At 37.6% G+C, this 24,114-nt stretch overlaps 1 protein-coding gene across 2 annotated transcripts; it reads left to right on the forward strand.

Annotated features, from left to right (window-relative positions):
- The first annotated feature begins 1,655 nt into the window (after positions 1–1,655).
- LOC127424432 (methyl-CpG-binding protein 2-like) lies at positions 1,656–21,248 on the forward strand. Of its 2 annotated transcripts, none has more exons than XM_051669656.1 (3): positions 1,656–1,789; positions 11,817–12,185; positions 15,823–21,248. In XM_051669656.1, exons 1-3 carry the CDS (start codon positions 1,758–1,760, stop codon positions 17,033–17,035), a joined length of 1,614 nt encoding a protein of 537 aa, XP_051525616.1. In that variant the 5' UTR covers positions 1,656–1,757; the 3' UTR covers positions 17,036–21,248. The 2 variants fall into 2 exon arrangements, with proteins under 2 accessions (XP_051525616.1, XP_051525615.1); XM_051669655.1 differs by having other exon boundaries at positions 1,702–1,789; positions 11,814–12,185.
- The last annotated feature ends 2,866 nt before the right edge of the window (positions 21,249–24,114 follow it).

Consider the following 24,114-nt stretch of genomic DNA (forward strand, 5'->3'; position numbering starts at 1 on the left):
AGCAGCCATCACTCCAACACCTTATCCTTGAGTAATCATGCTAAATTGCTCATTTGGTACTAGAAAATCACTTGCCATTATATCAAACACAGTTGAAAGATATTTGGTTCGTTAAATGAAGCTTAACATTGTCTTTGTGTTTGTTTTTGAGTTGCCACAGTATGCAATAGACTGGCTTGTCTTAAGGTCAAAATTAGGTCAAAAATGGCAAAAAAGAAACAGCTATCTCTAGAAACTCGTCAGTCAATCATTGATTTGAGGAATGAAGGCTATACAATGCTTGAAATTGCTAAACAACTGAAGATTTCATACAAAGGTGTACACTACGGTCTTCAAAGACAAAGGACAACTGGCTCTAACAAGGACAGAAAGAGATGTGGAAGGCCAGATGTACAACTAAACAAGAGGATAAGTACATCAGAGTCTCTAGTTTAAGAAATAGACGCCTCACATGTCCTCAGCTGACAGCTTCATTGAATTCTACCCGCTCAACACCAGTTTCATGTACAACAGTAAAGAGAAGACTCAGGGATGCAGGCTTTATGGGAAGAATTACAAAGAAAAAGCCACTTTTGAAACAGAAAATCAAAAAGAAAAGGTTAGAGTGGGCAAAGAAACACAGACATTGGACAACAGATAATTGGAAACGAGTGTCACGGATCTTAACCCTATTGAGCTTTTGAGGGATCAGCTAGACTGTAAGGTGCATGAGAAGTTACAAGAAGGAAGCGTGGGGTGAAATGTCACCTGAGTATCTGGACAAACTGACAGCTAAAATGCCAAAGATCTGCAAAGCTGTCATTGCTGCACATGGAGGATTTTTTGTTGAGAACACTTTGAAGTAGTTTAAGAAGTTCTGAACATTTTTTTCAAATTGTAATAGTAATTTTTCACATTATTAATGTCCTGACTAAACGTTGTGATCAGTTGAATGCCACTTTGGTGAATAGAAGTACCAATTTCTTTCCATAAGAGCTAAATCTGTACATTATTCCAAACTTTTGGCCACCAGTGTATGTAAAATAACACAACATATATATACAATATTTCACTTGTACTAGCAGCTTTATATTGCATGATTAGGTGTATGGTTTGGATAAATGGATAAAGAATGGCAATTGCCAAATTGTGCAATGTAAACGTTTAAAATAAAAGTATTTCAAACAAATAATCACTGTATTATTGTTCTTTTTTACTAGGCTATTATTGTAGATTTTATTGTAACAAACTATTGTTAAACATGAATTAAGTAAATTATTTTCAATATGACTAATTATTTTTACATTTGAAAAGTTACTTATTTGCAATTACCTTTTAGTTGATAAAACAATAATTAATTCCTCCTTTATTTATGTTACACTTCTAGTCTTATGTGATGTATAGGCCTGTCAATTAAAAAATTGGAAAAGGCTATTTATAAATCTATTCTTTGACCACAAGTCAATGAAAGCAGAAAGCACTTTAAAAATGAACATTTATGTATTTCAAAGCAACTACACTTTATCACAGAATGGAAAACAATTAATAAGCCTATGCACTATTATTCTGGTGTGCAATGCAGCTTTCGCCCTGGACTGAGTCTCCACTTCTCAATTCTCGCGAGAACGTGCGTTTCGCCCCCTTCTTTGAGCCCCACTTCTCGCGAGAGCATGCGTCCGAATGATGGTGTTGTGTGAGAGGGAGTGGGAAAGAGGAGGGTGAGGGGTACCCACAAAGATGTTGCGTGATTTTTTGGACATTTATTTATTTAAATAAAAATGGCCGCCGCAGAGAGCGGAGAGGAGAGACTGTAAGTGTGAACCGCATCCATTCCCATTGTCACAGATTCCACTGTCAGTCGTCGCGAGCGGCGCGGCGATGGCGTAGTATTTTTTATCGTTTTGTCAGACAGGCTCTCGGTCTGAGGGGGGAAAATGTCAGCCGCGCTATTCCGCTAATGCGATGAGAATACGTCACTCGTGTTTCTCCCGTTCTTTTTCCACATCATGGATGATCAGCGGACAATTTGTAGAGCCGCTTGCGTTAGCCGCGCTAGGGTTCGCTGTCAATTTCTGACGTTACTTCAAAAACTCATGTGAGATATATACCGCCTAGGGGTTTAGACGGACATATATGATGCCATATGTTTTGTTTTGGTCATATTCGCGGCTCTCGTTTTAGGCAACGTTATGGTGTTCCTGTGTTTGTGGCTGTCAAAAACAGCAGACTGAAGTAAGTTTGCTTGCTTGTGGCGCTGTTCACAGCTGCAGGACAAGACAGGGGACTGAAATGAGATTTGCTCCACATATATCCGTCTGTCCTGGCGTAGAAGTGCTTCACGCAACCGCACAAGTGATTACAATTAGGTAAACTTGGGGTGTTAGATCCTGTGAAAAGGTGTTGCACTTGGGTTTCCTGTCTAAGTAGCTGTACATCTTCAGGTACCAAGTTTGCATTTGCAAGCAAGTTGGCCAGTGTGCTATTTCTCTGCCTGATGTCACTGACTGTTGTTGTTGTTGTTGTTGCTGCTGCTGCTGCTGTTGCTGTTGTTGTTGTTGCTGCTCATTTTGTCCCTGCAGCATGCAAGCCTTTTAACGTCAGGTGCAAAACACAGTTAATATCAGTGTTTTCCTCATTACATCAATGTGATATAGTGTATAGTGAGCATGCTTTGGCAATGCACAAGTCACTCCCATGTGAGAGCAGGCTGGTGATTTTCAGAGTATTATTGTTGTGCTGCTGACTTCCGGTAGCCAGCTTATGGATCTAGCATCATTATATTTGTGTGAATATGTGTGTGTGGTCGAACGCAGGGGTGTTTGCACCCTAACTGGGTGACATGCAAGACATACTGGTTCATACCTTCTGTACACACTTGTGACATGTCTCGAAGGTTGAACTTGCATCCTGTGCTCCATGCATTTATCGCAAGGACATTCATTGGTGCATTTGTTTATAAAATGAGATGTTCTGTTTGTTAGAGGTAGAATATTTTACTGGTTTGTCCTTTATATTTGCCTTTAGATGGATTTCCAGACTTCAATGTTTGTAATTGCATTAAAATATAAGTCTAAGCATCATGCGCCTTGATTATAAATAAATCAAATTATTGTCTTCAACATTTATGTAATTAGCGAGGTTACTGAATTACAATGAAGTTCCCAAATGGGGCAAATGGAATCGGTATTGTTATGACTCACATTGATGGTCAAATACAAACAATTAAAACCTTCCTGTATGTCTTTTCAAAGACAGTTGTTGATGCTGTCTAAACATTATGCTTGACAGGTCAATATAGTGAAATTGTGCTCTATGTGAGAAGGGTTTCATCTGTTTTGAGAAGCCTGCAAATGAAAATGAATCTATTTGTCTGACTGCATACAAAAATGATTGATGTCCAGGTGTAGTCCAATCTGCCTTCAAGTCCTTATCGGAGGTTCTTACTTAGAAGTTATTGAAATAAAAGTCATTGCATTGGGAAATATAATATTTATGTCTCTTTTGCACATTCTGACAAAACAGGAAATGTTTTTTTTTTTTTTTTTTTTTTGGTGCTAGTGCCTCAGTGCAAGTTAAGGTAAATCAACAGCAGAGTTTAGGGTTTGTTGACATTACATTGTCATGGCAACAAAGTTGTAAAATTAGATATAACTTTACACAGAAAAGGTTACACTAAAATCATGTTAACACGCATATTGTTTATGTCTTGTGGCTATACTTTTGATTTTTTTTTTTTACTTGTCACTTCCATTGTTGTGCCTTTCTGTATACCAGATTTTGGCTTTTTTTTTTTTTTTTTAAGAAAAGGTGGGGCAAGTCAAAATAAATTTTTGTGGTAATCGATATAATGCGACAAATGCTGTTGATTGACCTTAACTTGTCTTGAACCCGGAATATTCCTTTAAGGGAAAAATATACTGTGTGAATTAGGTACACACATAGCTGAGTTTCCATCCACGTATTTTTATGCGCATTTTGGAATATAGCATAAAAACTGCTGGATGAAAATACAGTACTAGATGCAAATAAGATCTCCAAATTCTGAAATCTGAAATTAGGGATGCCATTTTTGCTCTTCTGATCCGATTCCAGTACCTGAAATCTCATGATCGGCCGATACGATCTGATACCAGTGTTGTTTTTTCGTAATCGGTTTAGAACCACGGTTTTCAAACTGGAAGGAGCATGTCAGGGAAGTGCGGAGATTGTTGATAATTTCACCAAGTAAAAGAAAAAAATGAGGGCTGCAACTAATGATTATTTTGATAATCGAATAAACTATCGATTAATAGAACGATTATTCGACTACTCTGCGATTATTGCAACGATTAATCATTAGCTCTTAACCGATTATTCAGCCTGTGCCCCTACTTAAATGGTTGCATTAAACGTGCTTACTAACAATAAAGAGGACAAAATCATCTTTAAAAATACCTCTAAATGACGTTCACTGAATTAAAGAAAAAAAACCTTTTTATTACGTTTAATTCAATAAAGAAATTCACTGCAAAAAATCCTATTGTCTTGTTTTCCATTTAAAATTGTCTAAAAATCCTTAAAACAAGATACATTTACTTGAGAAGCAACATATAAGATATTTAGACTTGCTTTAAGAGAATGTATCTTACATATAAGTGTATTTTGTATATAAGTGTATTTTTTCACTTGGTTATACTTCTGCAAGTGCAGTAAAGACAAAATATACTTATATTCAAGATCTATTCTCTGAAAGCAGGTCTAAATATCTTATATGCTGCTTCTCAGGTGAATGCATCTTTTTTAAAGGATTTTTAGATATTTTAAAATATTTGTATTTTTAATATTATGTTCAACATTCTCAGATAACACTTTTTTCTTCTGCAGTATAGCTGCTAAAGAAAATGTACATTGTTTTAAAGGAGTTTTAGATATTTAGTTTGGAAAACAAGCCAAAACAAAAACAAATCAAAAACATATTTTGTTGCAGTGTAGACTACGAAGGGCGAAGACTACCCTCTCTCACCTTTCTGTTCACATCAATCCATCTATAATTCACCAAAAAAAAAAAAATTCTCTCTTATTAATAAAGCTGCGTATTGCCAATTTTCTTCACGATAAGAAATGCACAGTGACATATATTATGATTCAACAAGTCGCGAGCCATCACGTTATAATCAAGCTGCATTAAGCGTGTGCGCTCGAGGGATGAAAGTCCCCGTGAGTGTGCATCAGCTGGGTGCAGTTTTAATCTCTCCCCTTTAGATCGGGACATTCGCACAACTCATAGAAGAGGCGCTGACTGCACAGAGAAATGCCAGTTTCGGAGTTTGTAGTTATTTAAATGATCTGCTTCCTTATTATTTGAACTTTAATAAAGCTATAATGCATTAAATATAACTGCATTTAAGATGTAATGCTGGGTTGTTTCCTTTAAAGACGCTTGACACGCATGCTTCAGCGGAGAGGCAGCTCTGCTTATTTCACAATGAGAGTGCATCAATATTACTTAATTTGTATTTTTGTATTATTCCCTCATACTTTGCGATCTACATCACCTAAAGCTGTTTGGAAAGTGCATCCGGACTGTGAGGTGTGTAATTCCGCTCCTCCATCAGACGCGAGCTGCAGTGCTGCTCTCACGTGTCATCATTAGAGTTTAATGTTATCTCATGTTACGTTAAATGAGATCAAACGACTATTCGACAACCAACATTTTTTATTGTCGACGTTGTCGAAAACGTTGACTAATCGTTTCAGCCCTACAAAAGATGCATAAATACAATAAAAATGTGTTGTAAAGATAAATGAAAATTATTGGCATAATGGACTATAGTCCAGCTTAATAGACTGTAGTTCTATGGCATTATAATACTGCTTCTTTTTTTTCCCTCTTTTCTCCCAAACTTGGTATGCCCAATTCCCAGTGTGCTCTAGATCCTCGTGGTGGCGTAGTGACTCGCCTCAATCCGGGTGACGGAGGACGAATCTCAGTTGCCTCCGCGTCTGAGGCCGTCAATCCGTGCATTTTAACACGTGGCTTGATGAGTGCGTTACCGCGGAGACATAGCGCATGTGGAGGCTTTACGCTGTTCTCCGCGGCATCCACGCACAACACACCCCACCGAGAGCGAGAACCACATTATAGTGACCACGAGGAGGTTACCCCATGTGTCTCTACCCTCCCTAGCAACCGGGCCAATTTGGTTGCTTAGGAGACCTGGCTGGAGTCACTCAGCATGCCCTGGATTCGAACTCGCGACTAGTTCTGTTAATGTAGAAAGCACAACATGCATATCATGCAAGAGCGCATCCATGTACCGGTTGCACCAGCTCGAATCTCTCTGCTCTAGGGATGTGCGAGACTAGTCAACTAAACGGTTCTGATGCTGGTAGTTGACACTGGAATTACTAGTCGGTTAATATTTCCCCCCATTAAACTGATCATAATTTTTGAACAGTTAGGTTTGGCTTTATATTTTTACATCGGCTGCACTTAAATTACATATTAATGTTACATATTTTAAGTAGAATTAATAATATAAATATTATTTTAAAAAGAGTATATCTGGAGCAGATACGGGGGGGGGGTCTTGTACATTTTCTCAGAGGGGGGGGCTTACTCTCCAAGACTTTGATAACCCCTGGTTTAGAATATCTATACCTCACTCTCTGATACTAATTGGTGGTACTCTTTTATATCTACAGAAACACAAACCTTTAACTACAAATTTCAATGTACAGTTGAAGTCAGAAGTTTACATACACTTAGGTTGAAGTCATTAAAACTCATTTTTTAACCACTCCACAAATTTAATATTAGTAAACTATAGTTTTGGCAAGTCGCTTAGGACATCTACTTTGTGCATGACAAGTAATTTTTACAACAATTGTTTAAAGACAGATTGTTTCACTTTTAATTGACTATATCACAATTCCAGTGGGTCAGAAATTTACATACACTAAGTTAACTGTGCCTTTAAGCAGCTTGGAGAATTCTGGAAAATGATGTCAAGCCTTTAGGTAATTAGCCAATTAGCTTCTGATGGGAGGTGTGCTGAATTGGAGGTTTACTGAATTGGAGGTGTACCGAATTGGAGGTGTACCTGTGGATGAAAGTCGGCATGAAACGGAAGTTGCTATCAAATTTTATTCTCTATTGTGACATATATCCGAGTGAAACGGTTCATTGAACAAGAAATAAAATGGTGGATGGACTTGATTTTGGCCATTGTGAATTAATTAGTTCATAGAAAGTGGCCGTTGCAAACTAAATGGAGGCAGATCTAATTGCAAGTTTGCAGTCAGTTGTGGAGGATTACCCTCCACCTGACACACCATTGGCACCCTCCCTTGAAGAACTTTTTGAGGAGGATGACGAGAATGAGGACGATCAACAGCAGCTAAATTTCACCAAAGGAATCACTCCATATTTATTTGAGCCACTGCCTACTGCAAACTGAGAGAGTGACCGGGATGAGGTGGCTGACAGTCAAGTTCACCCTCGAGAGCATCTCGATGTGTCCCAATGGTAACACTTCTTTTCTAAATCTATAGTTATTGGCCTTAACTGCCATAACAATAACTGGTATTTATTTACTTTATTTATTGGCAAGATTGTTGAATGACAGCTTTACCGACAACAGTGACTTAAAACAATGTCAGAATATCTATCCATGTAAGTGGCTGTCGGACAGATACAACATACAAAACATCACAACGGCATTTCACAATCTCTACCTAAAAACGCTATACGATTATTTCTTGTAAGCTAGTTAATCAGTTTGACTTACCTTCACACTCTGTGATGTTCCAACTGTGTACACAGACGGGACAGCCGTGTCTGCCAAGTGCAGAAGTTTGACAAACCCCATTTAGTGCTGTCTAAAATTCCTGAAGCATTCTTGGGTAAAATGCCTCACACACAAACGTGAATTCTCCGTGATTCCTCCTTCAAAGTGTACAAATTTGAGCCAGCGGCCATGCAACCAGGGTACTTTGGGGATAGGGAAGAGGGTTAGGGGAGGGGAGCAACTTAACATACACCTTACCACCATGTCTTCATTTGCTAATTGCTGCGATCGTTTCATGTGAGTGACAGGTTGCTAGAGGGGAGGGATTGAAACTTGTCTGGCTGTTGGACAACCTCATTGCTCAGCCATCACGCCAGTAAACAGGTCATCAGAGAAGAGAAGTCGTTGCGAGGGGGCAGGCACATTACTGTTTTTGATGAAAGATTACGAGGTCATATCTTTTTTCTTTTTTTTTTTAAAATAATGATGCACACGGATAAATCGTTTATAATAAACACTGCAACATTCCATAAAAAAATTATAATTGTCAATTTTGATTTCATGGTGACTTTAAGACCTACCTTCAAACTCAATGCCCCTTTCCTTGACATCATGGGAAAATCAAAAGCAGTCAGCCAAGACCTCAGAAAAAAAATTGTGGACCTCCACAAGTCTGGTTCATCCTTGGGAGCAATTTCCAAACGCCTGATTGTACCACGTTCATCTGTACAAACAATAGTACACAAGTATAAACACCATGGGACCACACAACCATCATACTGCAGAGGAAGGAGATGCATTCTGTCTCCTAGAGATGAACGTAGTTTGGTGCGAAAAGTGCAAATCAATCCCAGAACAACAGCAAAGGACCTTGTGAAGATGCTAGAGGAAACAGGTAGACAAGTATCTATATCCACAGAAAAACGAGTCCTATATCGACATAACCTGAAAGGCTGCTCAACAAGGATGAAGCCACTGCTCCAAAACTGCCATAAAAAAGCCAGACTACAGTGCACATGAGGACAAAGATCTTACATTTTGGAGAAATGTCCTCTGGTCTAATGAAACAAATATTGAACTATTTGGCCATAATGACCACTGTTATGTTTGGAGGAAAAAGGGTGAGGCTTGCAAGCCGAAGAACACCATCCCAGCCGTGAAGCATGGGGGTGGCAGTATCATGTTGTGGGGGTGCTTTGCTGCAGAAGGGACTCGTGCACTTCACAAAATAGATAGCATCATGAGGAAGGAAAATGATGTGGATATATTGAAGCGACATCTCGTGACATCTGCCAGAAAGGTAAAGCTTGGTCGCAAATGGGTCTTCCAAATAGACAATGACCCCAAGCATACCTCCAAAGTTGTGGCAAAATGGCTTAAGGACAACAAAGTCAAGGTACTGGAGTAGCCATCACAAAGCCCTGACCTCAATCCGCTAGAAAATTTGTGGGCTGAACTGAAAAAGCATGTGCAAGCAAGGAGGCCTACAAATCTGACTCAGTCACACCAGTTCTGTCTGGAGGAATGGGCCAAAATTCCAGCAACTTATTGTGAGAAGCTTGTGGAAGGCTATCCAAAACATTTGACCCAAGTTAAATAATTTAAAGGCAATGTTACCAAATACTAACAAATTATATGTAAATTCTGACCCACTGGGAATGTGATGAAAGAAATAAAAGCTGAAAAAAATAATTCTCTCTACTATTATTCTGACATTTTACATTCTTAAAATATAGTGATCCTTAATGACCTAAGACAGGGAATGTTTTCTACGATTAAATGTCAGGAATTGTGAAAAACTGAGTTTAACTGTAAATGTACAGCCTATTAAGAAAAACTTTATTGTTAACTGGTCGACTGGATATGTAGCAGCAAAATTAACAGAAAATTCCAGTGAAAGTCTTCAGCAGAAAAGAAGCCAGTTCTCTTTGTACATTTTTTTTTTTTTCAACTTGCATCTGGACTTTAAAGGAATCAGGTCTCTTTTTTTGTTCAATTTAGCTGTAAGTTATCAGTCCACTTTTTATTCACACAGTTACATTTTGGAATCCAGTCAACTATATTGTTGTAATTTGTAAACATAATACATTATTATTATTATTGACTTTTAGAATTTTATAATACAATAGTAATATATTTCAGTCGTGCACCTTTAACTAAAATCCTCTGGCTTTTATTTTGACAGTCGGAACACTCTAGGAAGCCCTGTAAGTGTCTGTATTTAGGCTAGTTTACAGTAGCTTCATTCGCTTCTTATTCAAAATCTTGTGAAATGCTCCTCCGGTGCCGTACTATTGAACATCTCATCTGAAATTTTGTTTGTGTGTAGTGCTTACATATTGTTCATCGTTCTGGGGGCTAAAATCGAAAATAGCCATGAGCGCATCACCAGCCTGCGCATGCTATGTATGTGTCAACAGAGCAGCGGCAATCATACTATATATTTACTTATTAAACATAGCCTTTTGTGATACACAAAGCTATCGCATGTCTTCAAGTGGCTTTGAATAAAATGCACGAGTCATATAGAGTACTTTAATCAGATTTCTTTGTTGTACATATATTCATGGTATATTGTTAGGTTTGTTTCATTGCGATCGGCTGTTTTTATGGGTTCAGTTAGCTTGTTAGTTGTTCATTGTTCATTTACCCAGACACCAAGCCATCATGTGGTCATGACAGTAACATATATGGATTCGAGTAATCTCACACTCCTAGGCAAATTAAGTTTGTATGTAACCACTTATTTTTACGTAAACCAAAAGCATTTTTTGTCCACTTGAGGGACAATCCTCAGAAAACGGGGAAATTCCTTTATCTGCCAAAGACAATGATTCAACCTCCACGTCAAGGTTTACTACAGGGGAATCTTTACACTTTCAGGGTGATTTCCTGTGTCTGTGTGTAGAGTAGAAATCAAATATGGGTTTCTCCTGAAGTTACAAAATAGACGCATACCAGAGTTGGGTTTCACATGAATTTTATCTGCAAATTGCATACATTTATTTGGTTTACTTGGTTTCATAGAATCATGTTACCATACCTACGTTTTTGCTAAATTATTTTTACCTTGCTCATTGTACGTATTGCAGTAGTTTCGGCAGTACGTGACTTATAAGGTGATACATTTTAACGTTTGCATTACATGTCAACTACATTTACTAGCTCATTCATGTGCAATCAAGCTGTGTGGCTCAACTAATAAGGACCACGTACGAGTCCAGAAGAGTACACGAGTCAACTCGACACTACAAAAAATGAAGGGGTAGCTTCAGCAATTGCGTTTTTAATCATCGTACTTCGTTTGCTTTTGAGACACTTTTGGTTAGGTTTAGCCTAGGTTTAAGGTTTAGGATAGGGAGGTTGGTGACTCGATAGAACGATAACTTTAAACTCTTAACCTTATATTTAACTTGCTTTTAGCACCACATAGTGAACATTCCTCCTTGAAACTGCAGCGATACGTGTAAGGAACCACGTAATCACTTAATTTTCAGAGATCAGGCTGTAATTACTGCAGCATAAACATCACCAAACAGAATAGCAAAAATTTATGTTTTCAAAACATTTTCCATTGAGTGGCAGAACAGATAGTCGCGGCAAACTCACACCATAGGTTTAGGCAATGGGCTGGCTAGAATGCTCACACAAACAGCAATGTTTTGATGGTGCCACAGTGCCTTTTACACTTTTGAGGGACATCAACCTAGAAATGGCTTTCTTGTAGTTGTGTCTGCATATTAAACTTAGAAAATATTTTAAGCTGCTAATTGCATCAATTGATTTGGTTAAAAGTAAGGCCAAATGCAAAAGTTTTATGCTTATAATTTAAATTCTGGCCACATTTAGCTTGCTTGTCGGTGGTATTTAATAAGGCTTGTGTGATCTGAAAAGGAGCAAGCTTTCAAGCCAAAATATTTAATTGATGAGGACAAAAATGCAGGCATAGCACTGATGTTCTATTGAAAAAAATTCATGGACATTTTGACAAGCAGTTGAATGGAATTAGGACCTGTAAGACCTGTCATCCTGTCTAAAAGTGTCACTTATCTCTTGCGTTGTCAGCAGAGGTGAGGACAAGAATGAAGATCAGGAGGCCTCAAAGGACAAGACACAGAAACAGAAGAAAAACAAGAAAGAACGTCAGAATGTGGAGAAACTGGAGGCCACTGTCTCTGTTCCTCCACCCGCAACTCCCTCCACAGCAGGGGATGACGGACAACAGAGAGAGGCAGGAAAATCCGAATCCACTGCCCCTGAAGTTGGAGCTGCTCAGAGTGCTCCGGAATCTTCCGCATCAGCCAAGCAGCGTCGTTCCATCATTCGTGACCGAGGCCCGCTGTACGACGACCCTTCACTGCCTCAAGGTTGGGCTCGTAAGCTGAAACAGCGCAAGTCGGGCCGGTCCGCCGGCAAATTTGATGTCTACCTTATCAAGTTAGTGCATTTTTTTTTTTATACAGTTGTGTCTATTAATATTACAGTAATATATCCAAATGGCATTATTATAGTGCTTGCAAGGCAAGTATTATATTGAAATTTCTCTTAATTTTTTAATTATTTTTCTTTTCCACAAAGTTCTGCAATTAAGTTAGCCTGAACCACTTAACATAGAGATTCTATTCAGATTTTCTAGGTCATTTTGAATACTTTTTTTAATAAATTTGGATTTAAAGTTTGAAATCTCCCTTATACATTACATGCATAAGATATGTTCACCATTCAAAATCAAACCCACAGTAATGGCATTGTAATTGCATTTTGAGTGGTGCCATTATATTTGCATTCTGAATTCCGAATGTTTTTTTTACATGTACATGTTTTCTTACATGTTTACATGTATTTACACCATGCAACATGTATTTTTTTCATGATTCTATTTAACCATATATGTAGCCACCTTCATGCTGCAAATATGTTATTGCATGTTGCATCTAGGGCTGCAACAACTAATCGATAAAATTGGTAATTATCGATAATGAAAATTGTTGACAGTGAATTTCATTATCGTTTAGTTGGATATTTGCGTCGAGCACAGAGAAGCTCTGTCACGTCACTTTACAGCCCAGTGAAAAATGTGTTACACGATAACACGTTTGAAAAACGACGGAGACAAGTTGTAGCGGAGAAAACATGACCCAAGATGCCCATCGCACAAGAGTACTTTATAAACAATTCAAAGAAGATCATAATAAGCATACAGTTTATAGTGGAGTGGTTGCTGCATCAGGTGCGTTGAAAGAGTGATTTTTGCTGTTTCATGCGTTTAAGACTTGTTTCTCTCCAGTGCATAACTTACATTTTACTGTTATTTTCTATGTTTTGTAATGTATACATGTTATGAATTAAAAATCAGGCGCATATTTCCATTTCACAAAACCGTTTGTCTTTACCACAAGCGAGTCTCCGTTCAACTTCACAGAGCACGCGAGTGCGCACATCCACGTCAATCAAACCGATTGCAATGGAGAAAAGGAGCGCAATCGTTTTGATTACACGCGTGCAATATCATACCATGATTTCAGTTTCAATGTAATCAATTATGCAGCTTTCATGGATGTCACAATTTCTCAGAGGTCCAAGTGTGCCAGCTTTTAAAGTGTTTAAGATGTTTTCTTTTCATCATGTAAGCGCATGTAATACAATGAGCTTATGTCTCGACAAAAAAGTCTGAGATGAGACTTTTCAGCGTGAGAGTGAATCTGATGATTGTACAGTATAAACTGTATGCTGAATATAATGATTAATAATGCTAAGGGTCCTGATATTTGATAGTCCTGATAATGCCAAATGTAATGTCTGATTTCACCAGTAAATTTATACTATGGCAAATGTTATTTTACTGGATAAGCATACACTACCATTAAAAGTGTTTTTTCGAAAATAATAGTTTAGAAACATGTAATGAGTGATTATACTTTTTTAAAACGTACAATATTTCAGCTGGGCAGAATTATTAATATTTTTATTCTGGTGTCATTTTGCCCTCTGTTGGGCTGATTTTTTTGTCCCACTCCATCCCTGATGGATCATTTTACTCTTTAATCAATAGTACTTTTAAGTACTGTTACGCTTTACAAGTAAAGGAAAGGAACTGTTTTACATATATCCTGAAAGTAATAATAATATAAATAATAATAACTTCAAACTTAACTTTCATGATTCAGGCTTTGTTCAAAGTTTTGTGAGAGTATAGAATCGTGTAGCAGAATTCAGTACCGTAATTCGAACCAAATATTCACGGTCTTTATCATTTATTTTTTTAAATCTGATTAATAGATTAATCGGAAAAATAATCGAAGATTAATCGATTATCAAAATAATCGTTAGCTGCAGCCCTATCGATGTAATTCATTTAATTTACACAGAACCAAAGCCTACAACCTGAACTTACCTAAAACTTGAACACTATTCTTTTGCTGCCTTGCGAGCACTGGTATTCCTTTCAGGCGATGCAAATGTAGTTAAAGTTACATTGGTGTGTTTGGGTACACTTTGCACACTAATTGAAACACTGTTTACACTGGACACATGTGGTATGTCATGATGCAACAGAACTTTAACTCTCCCATTCTAATTATAAAATGGAGATCTATAGACCGGAAGTGCCTGTTGTGGCTACAGTTGACTTTCTATATTAGATGTGCTACTACTTTATTTTCTCAGACAGTCAACTGAAATAAAATTATTGTATTCAAAGAAATCTTCAGTCGATTGCTATGAATTTATTTGTTATTTATTTAAAGAACCTTTACACCAAAGCCAGCTTGTGATGTTTCTAGTCTCTGGCCTACATATTTAAATTATCTTTTGTTTCTGACTATATTTATACACAATTAAAACATTATGTTTTTAAAATGGATAGTTCTGGCTCTAAATTCTGATTGGACGAGCCACGTTTAAAGCCATTATAAAATGACCATAAGCCCACACCTGTGAATGCACATTCTTTATCAATGCGTCAAGTTGCTACGTTGCTTTGCAACCTTAAACTTTTTCAGTTAAGATAATGAATTATATAACTTGGCGTAAGAATAGCTTATTCCAATTATTATATTATTAATGATAACTGTTTATTAAACATGGTATCTTTAATCATATTGCTGTTGCTGCTTTTTATAAAAGCAGTTGCAATTTGAGTCTCTGTGTTACAGTGATTTAGCATGGGTTAGGGGGTAAAGCTTATCGCTTTTTTGAATTGGCATTTTACTGTGGTTAAAGTCTATCCTCGAGCTTAAAGCGGATTGGTCCGATTTGGTCAAGGCTGGTCATTGTGTCCTGGTACCCACATCATTTTATCAGCTCTAATTTCACTTGAATAAAGGTTAAATCAAATAACAATTTCATATAAAGACAACGTGTTTATGATGTATAAATTATGTATGTGATTACGCTGAATCAAATTTGGTACAAGTACACTTTCTCAAGTTCAAATACAGTGGCTCCAAAAAATATTTGAACATTTAAAGGTGCTGTAAGCGATTTTAGCCATTCTGAAACTTCCACCAGACCAGCTGTTGAATTAGCCACGTCCCCTTTTTCCAAAACCCTGTGCTCCAAAGTCATGCACATACACACAAACACACTAGAAGCCACTGTACCGGCACTCGTAAGAGCATAAATGCTCTGCCCTGTGAATGCGTAAAATGATTGTCAGGCAGAAAGTCTTCTGACTGGCTAAACAAAGGATCTGACCGCGGCCCGCAGACATCATTTACCCCACGGATTACCGAGCCTAGGGCTGTTACAAAGACTAGTGCGATATTTCATTGCACCTATTTCAATGAATCTGACTGGTAATAAGGACGTTTTCTACATGTAATAAAAAATAAAATCACTTACAGAACCTTTAACTCACACTAAGTAATGTCTGAATGTCATCTCATTAGATAAAAATCAAATCAAAGTGCTATCTTCAAATTTTGTTTAACTTTTTAACCACATGTGTAGCTCATCTCATTCACTTTAGACATGTTCCACTGTTCAATTTTTGACAACAAATAAATGTCCAATAGCCACTGTATTTCATTTAAAGTCACAAAATTATAATAAAACATTTGTATTTGTTTTCCAGCCCAGAAGGGAAAGCCTTCCGCTCCAAAGTGGAGCTCATGGCATACTTCCAAAAGGTGGGTGACACCACCACGGACCCCAATGACTTTGACTTTACGGTCACGGGCCGAGGGAGCCCTTCTCGCAGAGAAAAGAGGCCACCAAAGAAGCCTAAAGTGGCAAAACCCACCGGTCGTGGGAGAGGCCGGCCAAAAGGCAGCGGGAAGATACGGCCTACCACGGAAGGGGTGGCTGTAAAGCGAGTTGTAGAAAAGAGTCCGGGGAAACTCCTTGTAAAGATGCCTTTTATGACCCCTAAAACTGAAGCAGGGGCTCCCTTGGGGCAAGCGCCAAAAGTTGCCAAAGTGCGTCGAGGGCGCAAGAGGAAATCGGAACAGGAACCGCCGAGTACTCCCAAAAAACGTGGCCGCAAGCCAGCAGCTGCATCTCAGTCAGCAGCGGGGACAGGCTCTAGTGTAGCTTATGCCGCTGCTGCCATTCTCAGTGCTGAAGCCAAGAAAAAAGCTCAGAAGGAGTCTTCCGCAAAGCCTGTACAAGAGAGGGCGCTTCCTATCAAGAAGCGCAAAACACGAGAGACTATGGAGGAGCTGGAGGGATCCACCACCTCTACAACTGAGACATCTTCACTAATTAGTACAACAGGGGTAGCAAAACGACTGACAGCATCAACTGTGACCCCTACAGGGGAGGAGGTAGAGACAGGACAGAGGCTTCACAAGCATTTGGGTCGCAAACACAAAGAGGCATCCGTGGATCCAGGAAACGGGAGTAGCGGCAGTGGAACAAGCGGTGGTGGAACGAAGAGCCACAAGAAGAAAGATCAACGTGGGCAGCACTTGAAGCACCACCACCACCACCATCATCACCACCACCAACACCATCTGCAGGTGATGCCCGCCTCGACCTTCACTCCGCAGGCTCACCAGCTCTCCCTGGGTCACTCTACGCAAGGAGGGCCACCTGTCTCCGTGGAAAACGAACCCCAGGACTTGAGCACCTCAAGGCCCAAACCTGAGCACGTGGCCTGCAGGGAGGAGGCCAGAACTGACAATTCCTCTAGCAGGGACGCACAGAACGCAAGCAAGATGGCTTCTGCTGACCTGAGAGGGGACGGCAAGGAGCTGAGAGACATTGTCCCGCCCTCCGCCGTTCCGAGGCCGAGTCGAGAGGAAACGGTTGAGTCGCGGACACCAGTGAGCGAACCCGTGAGCTGACTGACTAACTGACCAATCAGCAAATGCTTTGTGTGCAAGGGAAGTTTAGGCTATTGCAGCGAGACGAGTGATTTTTGTTCATTTTTTACTGAGGAAAAAAACAGAAAAAGGAAACAAAAATATACAAAAATGTAAAGTACTTAAACAAAAGGCAGCTGTTGTGTCTCGTTCTCTCTGTGGGTTGGACGTGTGGCGATTAATTATCTCTGACGTATTGCTTCCGGATGAATCCTCTGCAATCCTTTATACTTTTTCTTTTTCCCCTATATCTTTGTATTAGTATATCTTAGCACTCACCTAAACCCGTTATTTCTTTGTCAAAACTTGTAGGAAATAGAAACACACTCAAGTGGTAATGGTTGCATAAGTCACACGCCATAGTTGTCGTGAAGCAAAAGTCTCAAAAGTACTAAAATGCTTTGTAGTCATGTCATTTCAACCCTAGGGACAAAAGGTGTCATATCAATGTTTTCCTTTTGTGTCATTGAGATAATAAAAAAACTGCAAATCCAGTGGGCTTCACAGAATATGGTAAGCAAGCAGGCAAGCTGACGAAAAGGGCCACATTTCTGAGCTCCACCTTTCCATTTGAGTCGGACACAGCTGTTGCAGCATCCCCACGTTAGCTTCAATTAACTTCGACAGAAAAGAACTTCCTAGTTGTGGGTTCGTGCCAAGTTGAATTTGTCTGCCTGTTGACCTGTGAAGATTTATTTAAATTGGAATTACAATTTCCTTCATTGTCTTTATTTTTTGTGCACAGATGTAGAGTGAAATTCCTTAAGAGTATACTTCGTTTTTCCTCTTGCCATTCCATCTTGCACACGGTCAAGCGCCAGGTCTTTCAAAGTATAGCCTTATGACCGCAAACCCATACGGACGTGTTGGACGCATGCGCACTATGACTGCTCTGTGATAGTCTTTTAGCACGGTCAATGCCAGGCGCATTCGCCATTGACACGCAATGACGTGGACTCTCTGCTTGTTTAGAAAAACTAGGCTGCGTGCGTACAGTCCTCGCATACTTTATGCTGATGACGAATTTGAGTCACGCACACTGCTCACAAGAAAACCGAAGTATACTTTGACTTTTAATTATTAGTTGTTCAATTAACATAATCGCCTGTTTCAGAAGTGCCCGAGAAAATGCAACTAGAGCGGGAAGATGTATTTTTTCATTTTTCTGTTGGGAATGCTAAAGCACAAATGTATTTGTTAGGGAATATTGAAAGCACAGTCCAAAGTAGAGTCAGGAGTAGATGTTATCTTGCTTAAATGAATAAGAAAAATTGAAAGAATTTGTTGTTTACCTGCTTTTGTCCATGAAGTACAATTTAAATAGTGGCCTTGTGTTATAGTAACACAAATCGCTAACAAACAAAAAAAAAAAAGCATACCGTTTCAAATGGAGCATTTCATTTTATTGTGTGTGGTTATAGACTAATCCCTTAGAGCTGCTGTTCTAAAAATGATTCAGATGGGAAAGTTCATAGATGGCTATATTAATATAACGTCTTGTCAGGCTGTAGCTTTGTCTAATGCATGGGTTGCTTATGTTTGTGTGTTTTAGGTCTACACTCAGTAGCTGTTTACTACAGTACTCCAACATTGTCTTTCCTGTACATAAAAGGTTTTAAAGCCTGGTACAGCACTTATGGCTTACAATGGGGGTGAAACGTTTTAGAAACATAAAAATAATGAACAAACATTTATGGCAAAATGGAAAGAAATTAACTTCATTCTACATGCTTTACATTTCATACAATCTTGCTATCATATTTATTTAGAAATTTATCTTTTTCCAATCTAATGCCTACTAGTTTTCTTTCTCTTAATAAATGCTGATATACTGTACTATTCAGTAGAAATAAAAAAAGAACATTTGCGAACAGTCGTTAAAGATTGGAGAATGGATGTCTCAGTAATTACATTTCGAAGATATATATTTGATTGTACATTTGGGATGAAACTTAATCCTAAAAACATTATGAACCAAACTGAGGAAGTTCTTCTTTGTGGATTGTATAAAACAGTGTTTAGGATTTTGCATAAACTTTACTGCACTTTTTTCTGTTTTATTTTTATATTTCTAGATGAAATGCAACTTACTTTTAAAAACATTTAACTAAATTACAAATGAAAATGAAATCACATGAAATTGCGAGAGGCCCACCCACATTTTTGCAGATATGTTTCTGGTTAGCCTTGCACATACTTCTGTTTCATGTCGGGAGGTTGTAACTTTCTTGAGAAGTTAGTATAGAATGCATGTTTAAAGTAATTTTGTTTGAATTTTGCATTCTCTTTTAAAATACCCTGAATATATCAAATGATACGTGGTACACACACATGCACGTGATTTGAAATTCTCAAGCCTATAGTTCACCTACAGTATCTGATATCGAATATTTACGGCCAGTAATGAGGTAACAAAGGCACTGAAGTCATTTAATGATGCTTGACTGTTACCATACAAATTCTAATAAATCTAGAACATTACAGAAGGAAAAGGAGACTTTTAATGTCCTCCTATTACATGAAAGACAACATACACCTGTTAGCATGACAAATTCATGTTTATATTTTAGATGTTGCGACTTGAACTCAAATAGGCTCAGAGTTAAGGAGTTGCGCATTTTTTTAAACCTGATTCCCATTCAGTTTTGTCTGTGTATGAAACCTTAAATATTCATGGTTGTTGTGGCTTAGGTAATGGATGTGCATTTTCACTGACATAAATGTAAAAAAAAAAAAATTATACTACTAAACCTAAATCAGAGCGAGTGAGGTATAAAATTACACTCAGCACTCGCTAAATATTTTTGTCTGTTCTACTACAGGATGTTGTTTTGATAGTTTGTTGTTTAGGGGTTAAAATGCATGTGAGAGAAAACTTGCCAGTCATTTTTCTGAAGTGTGCTTTAGGGTAGTGAGTGCCTCATTATCTGATATCTTAAAAATGTAAAAAAAACACAAAAAAAACAAAGAAAAGATTATTTTTATTTTGTCGCTAAATATGTAGATTAAATTAGAATCGACAATCACATGGGACATTACCTCTTCCGTTTTTTTTTTTTTTTAATTCTCAACTCCTCGCTATATATTTTTTAAAAGGTCTAATTAAGAACTAAAGTTGTCCGTTTCCATTCTCTTCCTCCAACCCCCCGTTACCTCAACCCTCACCACAAGGAAGAGGCATAGAGAATAATAGAGCGTTTACGCTCAGAACAAGGGCTATGTAATCATTTCAAACAGTTAATAAAAAGTTGAAGGAAGTGGGTTTTGAAGTAAGAGTTTTTTGTTTGTAGAAAGTGTGATCCATTCAACTCTTTAAATGCAAACTTGGTTAATTGCTTGAGGTCAAACAAGAGACTTTAGGTGTTGTCAAATATCAATGGCTCACTTTGTGTCCTTGTCAGAGTCTGTTCACTCACTTAACCAGCGGCTGACGTTGTGACCTATCTGCGGTGAACGTCTCCCTGGTGTGACTGAAATTGGGTGGGAGAATGGGGGTTGCAAAATGGATTCCTTCAACCTTTACTCCACAGTCAAAGCAAGAGAGGTACATAACACGCTTGTAGACATTCTTGATATTACGTTTTTCAGTTGAGGGGAAAATCCATATAAGAAAGAAATAATACAGAATGAAAGAAAAAGTAACCTCTGAACATGAATTGAAGTTATGACAACTTGGTTCAAAGTGTTGACTCTAAATGACTGTAAAAGCATTAAACAGTTTGGGTGCAACAGAAAGGGTAGTGCCTTTATTTTGGGAGACTTTCTAAGGTGGTAGAAGTGACCTTTGACTCTGAAGAATCACCCTTATCCCAATAAAGCAAAATGGAAGTTGAATTTACTACAATGCTTAGATTTGATTGGTCATTTTTTCATAGGTATGATGTGCACTGGTGTGTGTTGTAACTAGTCATTTTATTGTTATTCATTTCTCTTTTGCCATCAGCTGGACGTTTGTGTCAACCTAGAAATTGTGTATTCTTCAAAACCCTTCTTGCTTTTTGTAGAGCTCAAAGCCCACTGACAAAAATGGAGCCCTACTAATGGGTAAAGAATAAGAACATTACTTAGTAACACTTTACAATAAGGTTCCATTTGTTAACATTAGTTAATATGAATTAACCATGAACAATACTTTTATAGCATTTATTGATCTTGGTTAATGTTAATTTCAAAATATACTAATACATTTTTTAAATAACAAAATTGATTTGTTAACATTAACAAATGCACTATGAACTAACAATTGCATTTTTATTAATTAACATTAACAAAGATGAATAAATGCTGTAAAAAAATATAATTTTCATTGTTAGTTCATGATATGTAATGCATTAAGTAATGTTAATGAATGGAACCTTACTGTAAAGTGTTACCAATTACTTTTTATTATTTTTATGTTTGATTGTTTGTTTGTTTGTTTGGATTTTTTGTGCCTCTGGCAGTGAAATATGCTATGGAATGTCCTTGTGTCCCTGTACCCAAAAATACATGCTATGTATGTGAACATGTATCAATATGCATGATTGCCATTAGAAGATAGGACATTGCTTGCCCTTTACTATTATATATAAGATGTTTTCAGACAACACTCCAAGAGCTGAGCCCAACCATGCCAACTGAATCTGAAGGTTTTCATGAGGTATAAAAATACTGAATGTGTTCTGTTTAATTAAGGCTAGCTGTGCACTTCGCTCTGTTATATGATAATATGAACAGATTTTATTTCTTAAATTATTTAACTGATGGTAGCTGAGTTTGGGCTTCAAATTCCACTACTTGTGTCACGGCTAGTGTAGATTTCTGTGTTAGATTTATTTTTATTCTTATTTTTCTTTTCTTTTTTTAATAAATCTAACATTGGGAATAGGCTGTTTTATTTTCATTGCAATATTATAATCGTTTACCCAGCAGATCTGATGAGTTTTCTCTTTTAGTATGTCTCTAATTTGTGTACTGTTAAACAATAGAATTGAAGCAAAAGAAATACTCAAATTTTACCCATATAACTTAAATACAGCACTTCAAACCATGCGAGGAGGATAATTTAAAGTCAGATGAAACAAGTTTAACTATAAGATCTAGATTCCAGTTCCACCATGGTAGAGAGTTCATGGTCTATTTAACATAGTCTTGTGCCTTGAAGTTTGAGTAATAGAATTTATCTTTATACCGTAGTTTTATTTTTATTCCGAGTCCTGTGTTTGCCCCTTGTTGGTATTCAGTGGTTTGGATGAATTAAGGATTTCTAGAGATCAACAGTACATTTGCCTTGCTTTATTTTCTTAATTGAAAAAAATAATAATTCATTGGATAATATTAGGGAGATGTATTTGGGCAATATTGATGATGTAAAAAAGCTACAGGATCTTGATGCGTTACTCATCCCTTGTATGTTGTCTCAGATTATCGAGTGAAGTGTGTTCGTTGGGAAATATTCTCCATTTTAACATAAGAACCTGGCCTCAAACATAATCTTCCAACCACTTTATGTTTTGTGACAAAAATATTTCAAACTTGACCGGATGGACAACCAGTCTAAAGATCTGCACCTTATAAAGTATGTTTCCCGGGAGAACACCCATTCACTTTTTGTATGTATTTTTTTACCTTTGCCCAAAGCTGTTTTTTTTGTTTTGTTTGTTTTGTGTGTGTGTGTGTGTGTGTGTGTGTGTGTGTGTGTGCATAATATTTTTTAATTTAGTTTTAAATAAAAGGGATGGGTAGTATGTATCTTTAAAATATGTTATTTTAACCAAACAATCCTACAGACTAGGTGTCGGTGGTTATTCACCATCTGCCAAGCTAAGTCCTTGCCTTCCTGACAGTGAAAAGTATAGTTTGTGTCTACTTTTATAGTACTGTGTTACTGTATCATTTGTTTGCCATATGTAACAGATACACAATAGTAAACATTTACCTGCTCTCTGTCTAACATGTTTATTTCTTTCAATACAAACAAAATGATATTATGACTTGTATATAGTATTATGATAATTTAGAGATGTAGTACTACAGTAAGAGGAATGCAAAATGAATAATATGAAATCATATATATATATATATATATATACATACACATACACACACACACACACACACACACACACACACACACACACACACACACTCACACACACACACACTGGCGGCCAAAAGTTTGGAATAATGTACAGATTTGGCTCTAATGGAAAGAAATTGGTACTTTTATTCACCAAAGTGGCATTCAACTGATCACAATATATAGTCAGGACATTAATAACATGAAAAATTACTATTACAATTTGAAAAACAAAATTCAGAACTTCTTAAACTTCTTCAAAGATTTCTCATCAAAAAATCCTCCATGTGCAGCAATGACAGCTTTGCAGATCTTTGGCATTCCGGCTGTCAGTTTGTCCAGATACTCAGGTGACATTTCACCCCACACTTCCTGTAGCACTTGCCATAGATGTGGCTCTCTTGTCGGGCACTTCTCACGCACCTTACAGTCTAGCTGATCCCACAAAAGCTCAATGGGGTTAAGATCCATAACACTCTTTTCCAATTATCTGTTGTCCAATGTCTGTATTTCTTTGCCCACTCTAACCTTTTCTTTTTGTTTTTCTGTTTCAAAAGTGGCTTTTTCTTTGCAATTCTTCCCATAAGACCTGCACACCTGAGTCTTCTCTTTACTGTTGTACATGAAACTGGTTGAGCGGGTAGAATTCAATGAAGCTGTCAGCTGAGGACATGTGAGGCGTCTATTTCTCAAACTAGAGACTCTGATGTACTTATCCTCTTGTTTAGTTGTACATCTGGTCTTCCACATCTCTTTCTGTCCTTGTTAGAGTCAGTTGTTCTTTGTCTTTGAAGACTGTAATGTACACCTTTGTATGAAATCTTCAGTTTTTTGGCAATTTCAAGCATTGTATAGCCTTCATTCCTCAAAACAATGATTGACTGACGAGTTTCTAGAGAAAGCTGTTTCTTTTTTGCCATTTTTGACCTAATATTGACCTTAAGACATGCCAGTATATTGCATACTGTGGCAACTCAAAAACAAACACAAAGACAATGTTAAG

The sequence above is a fragment of the Myxocyprinus asiaticus genome, chromosome 33 (genome assembly GCF_019703515.2).
Source record: "Myxocyprinus asiaticus isolate MX2 ecotype Aquarium Trade chromosome 33, UBuf_Myxa_2, whole genome shotgun sequence".
Classification (NCBI taxonomy): Eukaryota; Metazoa; Chordata; class Actinopteri; order Cypriniformes; family Catostomidae; genus Myxocyprinus; species Myxocyprinus asiaticus.

Excerpts from the sequence above, each read along its gene's own strand:
- LOC127424432 (XM_051669655.1), top strand. The coding sequence starts at position 1,758 with ATGGCCGCCGCAGAGAGCGGAGAGGAGAGACT. Across the intron at positions 1,790-11,813 it reads GAGAGCGGAGAGGAGAGACT|CAGAGGTGAGGACAAGAATG; the intron begins GTAAGTGTGAAC and ends TTGCGTTGTCAG. Across the intron at positions 12,186-15,822 it reads TTTGATGTCTACCTTATCAA|CCCAGAAGGGAAAGCCTTCC; the intron begins GTTAGTGCATTT and ends TTTGTTTTCCAG.